Raw genomic sequence first — 12,400 nt, 5'->3', positions numbered from 1 at the left:
GTAGTTACGCATACTGGCCGAACATGGACAAGCAAATTGTCGACTTCGTCAAAACATGTCCACATTGTCAAACAGCTGCGAAACATTCTCCTAAGTTGCCACCAGTACCCTGGCCCAAGTCAGAAAAACCCTGGTCGCGAGTGCACATTGATTTTGCCGGACCCCTAGATGGTACCATATATCTGATACTGGTCGACTCCTTCTCCAAATGGCCGGAGATATTGCCGATTGCACCACCCTCTACAACTCGAACCATCCAACTCCTTAACCAGATCTTCGCTCAGCATGGTCTGCCAGAAACAATAGTAACAGACAATGGTTCGCAGTTCACATCCAGTCAGTTTCGAGAATTTTGCTTGCAAAACTCGATCAATCATGTCCGTTCTACGCCCTACCATCCGCAATCTAATGGACAAGCTGAACGCTTCGTCGATACATTCAAACGTGCCATGCTTAAGGCAAGAGGGGAGGGAACAACACACGATATTATAGAACGATTTCTAATTGTGTACCGGACGACTCCTCATGATTTATTGCCAAACTTCAAATCCCCTGCGAAGGTGCTTATTGGACGAAAGCTACGAACAATTCATAGTGCAATGACACCCAGGCGAGTAGCCCAGCAGAGTCCTCACATGCAGAATACCCGAATTCCTTACGAAGTTGGCGCAAAAGTGTATGTGCGGGACTATAGACATGGGTATGATAGATGGATAGAGGGTGAAGTCGCAAAGAGACAGGGGAAGGTCTTGTATGAGGTCAGAGTAAACAAAGAAATCTGGACCAGGCACCATAATCAACTAAGGCCAAGAAAAGCCAAGGAAAAAGTTGAAGTTACGAAATGCGTCCCACTCGATTTATTACTGGATACTTTCCAACTTCCGCCAATATCTACAACGGAGGCAACTCAGTCATCTAATCAAGCAGAACATTCTTCAGGTTCTCGGTCGTTACCTCCAAGGAGGTCGGAGCGCAAACGAAGAAAACTAAAGAACTTTCAGGTAAACTCACAGTTGTGTCGCTATTAATTTTTTCCCAAGGGGAGGTGTTAGGATATTCACAGGGATATCCCAAAAATTATCTTGAATGTAAAGTGGCATGTTTTCAGACTCTTCATATATTTTACATGTTATTTCCTATTGGTCATTAATTACAGTTGTCCTATGACTTTTACGTGACGTTCTCTTATTGGTCAATTTTGAGTTATCCTAATTATAACCTTTACGTGTCCTTTCTTCCATTGGTTACTGTTAATAGTTATCTTAACTGTATAAATATGCCTTGTCTGTAAACCATTGTTGTTCTGCTGCTGACCCCATAAACAATTCTCATTTAACGGCTGTGTTCTGATTTATTGGGGTTGGGGAACAGTACTGGGGTCGAACTAGGATATCTGAATTTGGTCAATCGGTAGAATTTCGTGTAGTCCTATCGCAATACGTAATATTTAGGCAATTTATAACAGGAGGCTCCGTTGAAGTTCTCCGGAAGCCGACTCAACAACTTCAGTATGTCTAAATCTACAAATTCAAATTGTGCACTATTCCGTGTAAATAGACTGGTATCCAACTGTTTTCATTAAAGGATTCAACTCAGACGAACAGGACCAATAGATTAGTTAAAGCCTTCATATCACTCTCCCACTAGTGTTCGTTTTAGGAAAGTAGTGTTGTCTGTTTTAGTTGAGATTCGGTTCAACCCACGGATCTTGGTAACTGTGGGATGACTGAGCTCATTTTAATACGAACGTGTCCTATGACGGATTCCACAGAATAAAAACTGACAACAGCCTTTAACAAACGCAGTCGAGAAGGGACACACAAAGAAGGCGAGAGTGAAGGAAAACTTGATACTCAAGGACGTAAATTGTAATAATACAACTCCACATATGTACTTATAAAAACATGACCTTGGAAAACAGAAAATCAGCTAACGAAAAGTAATGGCAACTAAGCGGAAGAGAGCAAAGATCATGAGATTTGAGTTAGAAAAAATACTGACGGTTATCGTTATCAGTAATAGTCTGACGTTTATTAACGGAAATCGCATGACAATATGATTTCCTTAGGACATCCACAACGAAACTATGAATGTCTCGGAACATAACTTAGAAATTTGAATCACTATTGTCTCCGGATCCAGTAGGTCTCTCGATCTATCTGTCACCAGAACAATTCGTTAATACTCTTATTTTCTTCAATCTTTATGTAGAATGGTGACTCCATTAGACTATCAAATGGAGTTTTTAACATCTATGACCGGTACCAGAGTTAATGCTTCCGGTTGATGTATCTGTGAAGCAAAATTTTCATGTCATATAACGTTGCTGGAGGTTTGCTGATTGCCTTAGCCTTCGTCACATATATTGAGTTGGATGGAATGAGTAACTATATTGTAACGCATATGAATAATCTAGTTGGAACGTAAATACAGGCAAACGTTCGTGATCAGTCATGATAGTTAATGAAATTAAAGTCGGACGTAGATTGTAAAATTTATTAAATGAAGCACACATAAGAATTTGTAATTTTCTTGTTCACTAAAATGTGAACTAATAGAATAATAGTATCGAATTTTATAGTGTAAGTTGTGTAAACTTCAGCAAACGAAGGTGGAGACATCTTCAATGTTAGCACATTTCATTGTCTCCAATTGATGTATGTGAAAAACATCGGACAATAAAGATAAACTTAACCAGGTGTAGATTCTATTTTTACTTAAATGCCACTGAAGAAGTTAGTCCTAAATTTTTACTTTATCCTCAAATTGAAACAGATAGTCCGTTTGATTCCAGGTCTTATGCAAGGGCCTACATTGAAAGATAATGTTCGACAAAACCTGGAGGAAGCTTTATTTAGCGCGGACTCGTACAGATTAGCTGAGAGCGTAAGTGGACATATGTTTCATACGGGATTCGCAATTCGTATCACCTGGTGTTAGCTATTGTTATCAATTAACAAGAAAAATTTAAAATAGGTCTTTAGACGACTAAAATGTTCAAATTATTAGTATTAATATTTTTATTACTTACATGTGCTTCAATTTCAGTGAATGAATTAGGATTTAATGAATTCGGTTCACCAGTAAGTGTTTTTAGTGTACGTTGGATTAGTGGTTCAGCTGATAAAGGCATAAAGTGCAATAAATTACTACATATTGTTATGCCAAATGCACGCAATTGTTCGATAGAATCATCAACAATATCATCTCCACTCTTTTCTAGTATATTTTTCTTAATCTCTTCATTTATGACCATTGTGTTTTGCTGTTCACCTTCATCTAAAGATGTTGTTATTGAATCTTCTTTTCCCATTAGATCTATCTCATTGTCACACAAATTGGATGCAACTTCAGTTTGTGTGCCTTCAAAATTAAGAGAATATGAGACTGATAGAGTTTCTTTATCGGTATTAGTAATCTCAATTGGATTTGTAGGATTTAAGCATAAATCGTCAGTTATAATAGTAGTTGACATATCAGAAGAAATAGCCTCCATTCGTGAAGCTTCAGCAAGAGCCAACACTGAAGGATCAATGTTTTGATTAATAGTTGCGTTAGGTATTAATTTACTGACGCCTTCACGGAAACTCTGAAAGAATAAAAAAGGATTATGTAATTTATGGTACAACACAGTTGTCATCCAGAAAATCAGTTGTTACATCCCTATTAGGTGTCTTATTATATTATTTTTATGTAACTCCGTACATGTATATGTGTATTTTGAACTGATCCGTTTATCGTATCTTATAAGAACACTGTAAATATATATTTTTATATGCATATGATATAGTCTTGTGTTTTTATTGTAGTATCGGTTATTATGATAAGCCCATATCACGTCGGGCTCACCAATTATGTGTCAGTACGTTGAAGTTACTAATATTGCTTCGCGTTCGTAAGTCGGGATAGCCAATTATGTAGTGCCGTGCTTTGTTAATCGTTCGCCCTGATAACCGTTATAATACCAATCTTAACGGTGCATAAAATCAGAAGGCAAAGAGAAGCGGCAGCTACAGTTTATTGTCAAATGACGCAGGCAAGATAGTTATGAGCACATGAGTAAATATCAGCGAGCGAAACAAAAATGACATGCATTGGAGATGACGGGGAATCCAACTCACTTTTATCAAGCGTTAATTAATATTTATAGTCAGATAAGAATGAATGACAGACATGTGATAAATAGAATAAGAAATGTACATACACCTACGCTCATATAAAAATGGTCAGAGTTGATGAGTGAATAAGAAACAAGGTGAAAACTTGACTCAAGATGGATAGGTGAATTGGCTTGTCCAGCAGTTAGAATAAGGTATATGGGCTTAACATAACAACCGATACTAAATTATAACCGGTTGGATAAATGAACCTCTTACACAAATATTTATTCACATTAAGTGACCTATTATTTATCAAGAAGTGATAACAGACAGATTCATCTATACTAAATATACAATAGACTATTTTATATGGTTAAATACATTCGATTTACGGACTACCTACTAGCTGTATCAACAATTTTTTGTTCCAGTCTACGTTTTTTCTCAATCCAACAGTCTAATGGTTGAATAGACTGCTTCACCCAATTAAGTATCATAATCCAGTGTCTAATGTTAGCAGTCTAAATAATTTGATTATCATCCAGGTAATACGCATCTCTATATAGAAAAGAATAAGTAATCAGTCGTTAATTATTCACTATAGTAGGCATCTTGGAGCAACTTTTTTGAATTGCATTAAAATGCAACTGGATAACTAAGTACATGTTTGTGTATTCGGCAGTGGACCACACTTTATGTGTAAATGTTTATGATATAACCACATCGAACAAGACGAAACAGATGTAGCGGAGTTTCAACATGCAATAAAATGATTGAAAAAGGTATGCTTAGCCACCTACCTACTATTGTTCATTAAGTTGTAACAATGACAATGTGATAAAACAATTTTATGATACGAAAATTAGTTTAGTTAACCAAAAGAAACCAATATGAAGTTTCATGTCTAAGTGAAACTATTCTTTGTGGGTACATGGGGGTATGAATATGTTTTCGTACCATACGTAAATAAACAATCTTTTCTAAACATAAAATACTCCAAAAAATTATCTACATCTATTTCTGAAGTGTAGCCATTCAGTGAAGACAAACAACCGTTTATAGAAAGTGTATAAAGAACATATTATGTTGTGAATTCATATCATTACTGACCTCTACTTTGTACTTCATTGTGTGTAAACTCCTTGTAATTGTGTCAGCAAATTGTTGTCTAGTTTAATTTCATTTTCAAGCGTATTAGTCGCAGATCGTGTATATGTATATCCTATCTATAATTGTGAATGGATAATCTATTATCCATGATTGTCAGCCCGTATTCTTAAATTATAGTATTATATATTGCTAGGTCTGTTTTACATTCTCTATGTTTATTCACTTCCCCTCTACTCTTTTGCGTATTTTTTTAAACTACTTATTAATATTCAGTAAATAGTTGTATTCCTCGCAATTTCTGCGTTTATGCTGTAACGCAAGTTTGTCGTGTAATATTCTGAAATATTTACATATACTTATAACATTTATTGTATTTATCATTATAATTACTTTATTTCAATCATTGTTGCAGTTGTTCACAATTTTGCGTATTTTTTAACCCTTGTTTAAGCGCGACGGTTTCCATATTGTTCGCTCTTGGTTCGGTTTTTGCCTGTTGATAAACCGTTATCAAGTTCAGACACAGCTAACAACTGTCTTTTGTACCATCGAAGCCCCTTTTATTTCAGACAAAAGGATGAGGTAAATGCCGCAGACACCTCACATGTTGAGGTTTGTAACCAATTTTTGTATATTATTCAATAAAGAACCTCTACTTTAGACAAATCGTTGCTTTGCGAACTACGAATTTGTGTGTATCTCAATTGGGTGATTTGGACGCTTCGATAGACTTAACATATATATATATATATATCGGTTATAAATTGAATCAAAAATGCATTACTAAGAGCTTGCTTACTACACAATTTAAATACAATCGAAGTAATGAATGTTTATTAATGGAAGCCAGAAAATCTGAAATTATAGAAAGAAGCAGACAACAAACAAATAGATAACAACAATAGAACAATAAATAATTTCGAGAAAAACACGCGAAATAAAATATATATATGTATGTCAGTGAATCATATTGGTCACTTTTTACAACAGTGATGAACAGTCCGTTTTATTTTAAGCTGCAAGCGTTTTAAGGATTTATCTATAGTATCAGAATTTAGAGTTTAAGTTAGTGAAGCTTAAGGTCTAAATTAACATAGAACTCGAACATTAACATGTAATTTGAAGCACAGTTTCAACTGACAAGTGATAATATTTATGAAGCTCAAATCGTTAGCGCTGGTCCCACATGCTACTGAAGTCAGTCGAAGAATGTAAAGCAAATATATTAAACAAGAAAGAGGAGTTGATAGTGGGTGTTGAAATTTACAGGCCCTAAAGATTGAGTCATTGATTTTACAAAGGCTAAAAATACAAGTTGGTTTCGAACATGCCCTGCACTTTTGAGTTAAGATTTGATGAAAGAGGTCTGGGTAGCTAAAGTGAACGAACAGAATACAGCGATGTTGCCAACAGTGGGTTATTAAATCGATCATGCCCGCTCATAAAAAAATAAAGACAGGACTATCAGCTATAAGAATAGGTTTCCTATCTAAAATAACATACTTATTTACAAAATCTTATTACAAAAATAAACGTGATTAAATGACACCAACAATTGGATGACATTAATTTTGTACGTCCTTCACTCTTCAATGAAATATAAGATGGATAATAGGCTTAATTCTTTCCCCATCACACCATCAACAGATAGACCTAATTCATAACCACAATTAAGTTTAGCACAGTAACAATAAATTATTTCCTATGACACTGGATGGTAGTTTCTCAGTACAACTTTAAAATGTTTGAACATAAACTATGGAGAATACAGGATTCCAACATAGTGGATGAGAATTATAGGTTCTGCAAAAGACTGGAAATATGAACAAGTATATACACTAACCAAGAGTGTGAAACAATGATACAAACATACAGTGCTCTTGTCCTTAGTATCTAAAAATTGTCCGTTTTCTGCATTCGCGTATTAACTTTCACCACTTAAAATGTCTTTCGCTTTTATTGCAGTTAAAAACTATCTTTTACTACAACACGTTGGTTACTCGTTGACAACTTTAAGTTTCTGCCTAGACAAGTTACGAAACTACTGGTTCAAACATAGAAGTTTCCTAAATCCACGATATTCTAGCATATGTTTTTATTGGTGATTAATGTCCATTTAAAACAAAATATCACAGTGATTTATGGGATGTTAAAGAATTAAATAAAAGCGTTTAGAAACCTACGGTTTGTCACCATAACTGTAATCGAAAAATATAGACAGACAGACATCATCAAAATGGAGCCTGGTACAGATGTGCTTTGTCTCAAGTTAGCATACCAGATTAGCACAACATGAAAGTAACAAAAGTGATCGAAATAATATAGTAGCAATGACAAACTAAACTTTTGGAAAATAGGCATCAATACCAAGGTTGGACTTGATAGCCTCAAATAAAGTGAGCATTAGGTAGTGAGTTAATAATACATATATTTGTTACATCCCAATGAGTCGAAAAATTGTATTTAGGTTACTTATTTACGCTGAAGAAGTAGGTTGCATCAAGTCACGAAACGTCAGAAATACAATTCTTCTACTCATTGGGATATGACAAAAAATGTTTATTATTTTGGAATATAGTTTGAAAAGATAGAATGGAAAAATATGTACGAAAGGATAGTGGAATTTAAGATCGAGGGGAAGATAAAGAATGAAAGCTTTTCAGCCATTGCGAACGACTCTATGCCACGTCACGCAAAGTCTTCAACCGCTGACTGTAGTGATCACAAGGACATTAACTAGATAGTATGTATCTAGCAGCATAGCTCAGACCAACGGTTAATGACTTTACGAACTGAAACCACGTCATAGTTTAGCCACCCCTAGCTTTATTTCAACCTACTTCTTGCACTAGCAGGTATTGATCGTCGAGGTAAGCAGAGGTTAGGTATGAGTAATACATGTCCCAACTACCTCAGTTGATGGAGATTTACAACGTCACTAACTGATTTTCCACCTTTTCCGAAAATCCAATGACCCAAAACCTTAAAATTCCTTATTCAGTCGTTCCACGAAACGTGAAAAATGCTTTGAGGACGTCTATGATCAGAAAACTTCAGCGTACGCATATCTCCTATTTTCATAGTTCATTTCTCATAGCCGTAAAGTAAAACAGAGCGGAGTGTTGCGAAGTGTACACATCATTTGGTTGGAAGACGGATATCTCAATTATGTTGTTAGGTATGTTGACAAACCCCAACTGGGTTTTCTGAATCCGTGCCGAGACATAGTGATCAAAATAAAAAAAAATATGGCGCAGACATTCCTATATCATAGGTATAAATAGATAAACTCTGACAATCAGATGACAGTATACAATCCAAATGAATAAAAACAATCATAATATAGGAAGTATACTTACCTAAAAAGCAAACAACTGCAACACTTTTAGTCATTAATTCTTGGAAGGACATATCATAAATTCGTGCATCTGGTTGTAAATGATAGGCTAATGCACGTCCGGGCTATAAGCGGAACATGAGAGGGGTTAAAAGATAAATATTTGATAAAGGAAGAATACGTAGACAATACAATACGATTCAGTAAGAGCTTACTTTTTCAGCTACACCTTCTTGAATTTGTCTTCGACGAATTAAACATATTTTTCTGACATAATCGAGGCTTCCAAGTTGCGCTTTAATAAGAGCATCTAAAAAATCAATATGAAAATTACTGCTTATTTTATTTATTAAAATAAACAAATTAGTGGAAATAACATAATAACAATTTTACTGATTGAATGATGCTAACGAGATTACCAAGCTGGTTAACTACGAGGTAAATTAAAGTACTTCAAAACTCATATTAAGAGAAAGACAATTTTCGTGTTTTTTTCTCTGAGTTAGATCGTTGTAGAGTTAAAATGGTCGTTTCTGACTGTTTTATCGCCTTCTCAAAACGGAGAGATTTTTATAGAAGTAAAAAGAACGAAAGTGTGTTTGTGTTTAAACCGTGTGGGCGAATACGAAAGTATCACTTAGAGGATTGGAAAAGCCATGATTTCGAACCATTGGCATATGTGGGTTTCAGAATAATGTGGGAACGAACGGTATACGAACACATTTTGACGACCAGCTATCATAGATTTGCAGCTTCTGACGTTGCTCCACTTCTCTGAGGCACTAATCAACAGAACTCTAATTAATAGTTGTTTGTGTGATATTAGGTTAGGAGACTTACAAAGCGAGAGACTGGAGTGGGAAACGATACCTGAGCAGTGATGAACTGTAATCCGGATCCAATCTAGGATGAGCTCCATAACCAATTAAGTGATATTCTTGATAAAAAAAATTCGACAGATATTGCGGTGTCTATCCGATACCCGTATTTAAGACTCTAGTGAAGTACTACGCAATCGCTCTCCATCTGTTGATTAGAAAAGCCTACTTCATCATTAACGGTCAATTGTATGTTGTTAGATTTGAAAGTTTGATTAAAGTGAGGAATCAGTGAGAAACAGGGCTTTTTAGTTATCTTTACCTAACCCATATATACTGCAGTCCGGATGTAATCTAGGATGTTTTACCGTCAGTTAAGCGATCTTCTCGAGGAAGTGTAAGTTTGACAGATGTTTTAGTGGTAGCTGAAGATTTAGATGTGAAGGTTGGGTGCCTAGGGACAGGGGATAGTCGTCTGGGTGGTCACTAGGGAATCGGTGGTCACATGATAGATAAGAATGACCACCTTTTTGACACTGTGCAGACCACAATCTAGTTTGTTCATCACCAATTTACAGTATATCGAACCTGCGACTTAGTAGCCGAAAGTCGAACACCTTAACCACTGAGCCAATGTAACTGATTTAAACGAAAATAAATACAAGCAAAATGACCATTTAGCTTATCTGATTATGCTAAATACTTAAACTTGTTTCATGAGCACCGTAAAAGGATAGAAGCACAGAACTGTAGTGGATTTATTTAAAAACAAGAATAGTTGGTTCAACGAAAAGTTCTCTTTTTGGCAAATCCATTTTTGAAGCTGTACAATCGCTGAACCAATTTTTCTTGCTTTTAAGTCTTGAAGAATTTACTCCATTTATTCAAAAACTAGACAAAGTAAAACAAATATGAAGACAAAAACTAAAAATAAATCTGTTTACCATCATCGCCACCTGTGTCGTGACCCCGAAGTTTATCCATGAAACTATTTAGCTGACGGATAACAACATCTATCTCTTCGATGCTTTCAGACATGCGTAGTGCTTGACAAAAATATTCACTTGTATAGGCACTATCTGATGCCTATTGAGAAAAGAACGTTGAAATCAAAGCATAAAATGCAATTGATTATGCAATCAGACGTACGAAATTCGACAGAAGATGAAATACACTTTGTTACTAGTTAAGACAACAAAAAGTTTTCGATAGTCAAGTTACTTAAACTGAATCTGTACTTTTTCATCTGTACCTGCGTCTAAATAGCAAAAGACTTTGTAAACTTCACAGTACTTTAGAATGGTAGCAGCACGCTTTTTGAAAATCAATAATGCATATTCAAAAATTACCACACGAGATGTAAGAAACAGCGTTTCTCAGTGATAGATAAACAAGAGAAGAAACGTTCAAAGCATACTAACATATCACACATACCTAAAGTATTATGTAACCAAAAATGTTTGTATCCAACAGGCTTATAATAGTCGAATCTATACATTGACTCGGTTTATGCTCCCACTTACCACAGTTCCGCTGTTGAAAAGTCGAGTTTTATAGAAGGCCCAATAAGCTTTAAAAAGCTAAACACTTACAGATCAATCGTAAAATGGATGGCAAGACTTTAATTTATGGAAGGACGAGTCAGATTTAGAATAACAGGTCTTTGATTTCGGAGCGAAATCCATCCATCCATTTAGATCGATAGCGTTTTGGCATTTTAGCTGGTGTCAGTTCGGAAGAGTGGCAAAAGTAGATACGTTGGTTATGGAAGTCTTTAAGAATGCTGATACAGTCGTATGTGTTAAGTTGACTGATATATCAGTTGGAGCGCGGTCTGTGAAAGTGGGAGACACATGTAGGTTGGAGATACTTGATATGTAATCTCATCGAATTGCTTGAGTACCGTGAAACAACAGGGTGAGAAACGGTGCAGTTGGCAACGGGGTACCAGGCAAAAATGGAAAACTGGGTGGTGTGGTAATGAGTCTTCATCGACTTAGGTGGTTGGAACATGTATTACATGTACCTAACTACTACTTTAATGTGTAATGTTGGGGAAATTAGAAGTAGGTGGGGAAAAAGACGATGGACGAATCTGTTTATTTTATTTAACTCAACCCAAGATTACATAGATCTGATATGAATGGAATATAACAAGGAAAATAAACAACATGAACCAACTAAACCACTAATAACTAACAAAAACGCACAGAAAAGTGTACTCACAAACCAAGCTATGGTTCTGTTAACGAAATCGGGATCCGATAACAAATTGATCATTGGTATCAGAACAGAATTAACCAGCAACTCCTACAACGTTATGAAAGTAAGTAACTTACCCGGGCTATATATCGTATACCAGGCACACCATATTCCTCAGTAGGGGTAACGAAGAATAAAAACATATCACTTAGCAAACGGAGATGGTCTATTGATAAGTTAGAGCTTTCCTTATACTAGCCTTTTTCCCGATCTCCAGAATTACAGATTTCTTCGTGACATACACTTTTCTCCGTCTCAGCCTCAATGTCAAAAAATAATTTCGCAGAGTCTTCAATTTTACAAGGTAATAAGACAAATACCTCTATCAGGATAGGCTACCTTTCTGTCCAGCATGTTTCGGTAGACACGGACATGAGTAGTCATGAAAGACGGAAGCATTTCAGTAAGGAAAGGCACCCAATCCACATCAGAAACTCTAGTGAAATTACTAACTTCAGAGGCGTCTACCTTTTAACCGCATTCGCAACAACCCGTAAAAGAAGCTTATGGAGCTCCATTGGAAATGAATCGTCAGGAGTGAGCGAGTTGTACCAAGGAGTAATGTAGTCTCTGACAATGTAGCTTACAATCTGCGATAACAGAAACATGTACAAAACTACCTGGTTAAGCACGTAGTCTAGGTCCTGATGGGGAGATACACGTATATTCGGTCTTGTGACACCCTCAGCATCCATAATAGCTGTCACCTTTGGAATCCCTTTGGAACATAAAAGATCTCTCCTGCGGAAATGAACAACAGGTTGTTCCTTCAT

At 35.9% G+C, this 12,400-nt stretch overlaps 1 protein-coding gene across 1 annotated transcript in view; it reads right to left on the bottom strand.

The window, feature by feature from the left end:
* Smp_148940 (sorting nexin, putative) overlaps positions 1–12,400 on the bottom strand; it is a gene marked incomplete at both ends in the record, with an annotated part of 41,336 nt that extends 28,936 nt beyond the window's left edge. Inside the window, 11 exons of the mRNA XM_018791144.1 lie at positions 3,032–3,589; positions 6,010–6,065; positions 8,570–8,672; positions 8,763–8,857; positions 10,310–10,451; positions 11,592–11,675; positions 11,705–11,793; positions 11,827–11,916; positions 11,948–12,063; positions 12,096–12,217; positions 12,248–12,400. Coding sequence (XP_018645660.1) covers positions 3,032–3,589; positions 6,010–6,065; positions 8,570–8,672; positions 8,763–8,857; positions 10,310–10,451; positions 11,592–11,675; positions 11,705–11,793; positions 11,827–11,916; positions 11,948–12,063; positions 12,096–12,217; positions 12,248–12,400 — 1,608 coding nt within the window. The remainder of the gene's footprint in view (positions 1–3,031; positions 3,590–6,009; positions 6,066–8,569; positions 8,673–8,762; positions 8,858–10,309; positions 10,452–11,591; positions 11,676–11,704; positions 11,794–11,826; positions 11,917–11,947; positions 12,064–12,095; positions 12,218–12,247) is intronic.

This window comes from Schistosoma mansoni (genome assembly GCF_000237925.1).
Source record: "Schistosoma mansoni, WGS project CABG00000000 data, chromosome 4 unplaced supercontig 0032, strain Puerto Rico, whole genome shotgun sequence".
Taxonomy (NCBI): Eukaryota; Metazoa; Platyhelminthes; class Trematoda; order Strigeidida; family Schistosomatidae; genus Schistosoma; species Schistosoma mansoni.
The sequence above is the reverse complement of the archived record's forward strand: the minus strand, read 5'-3'. Positions and strand labels throughout refer to the sequence as shown.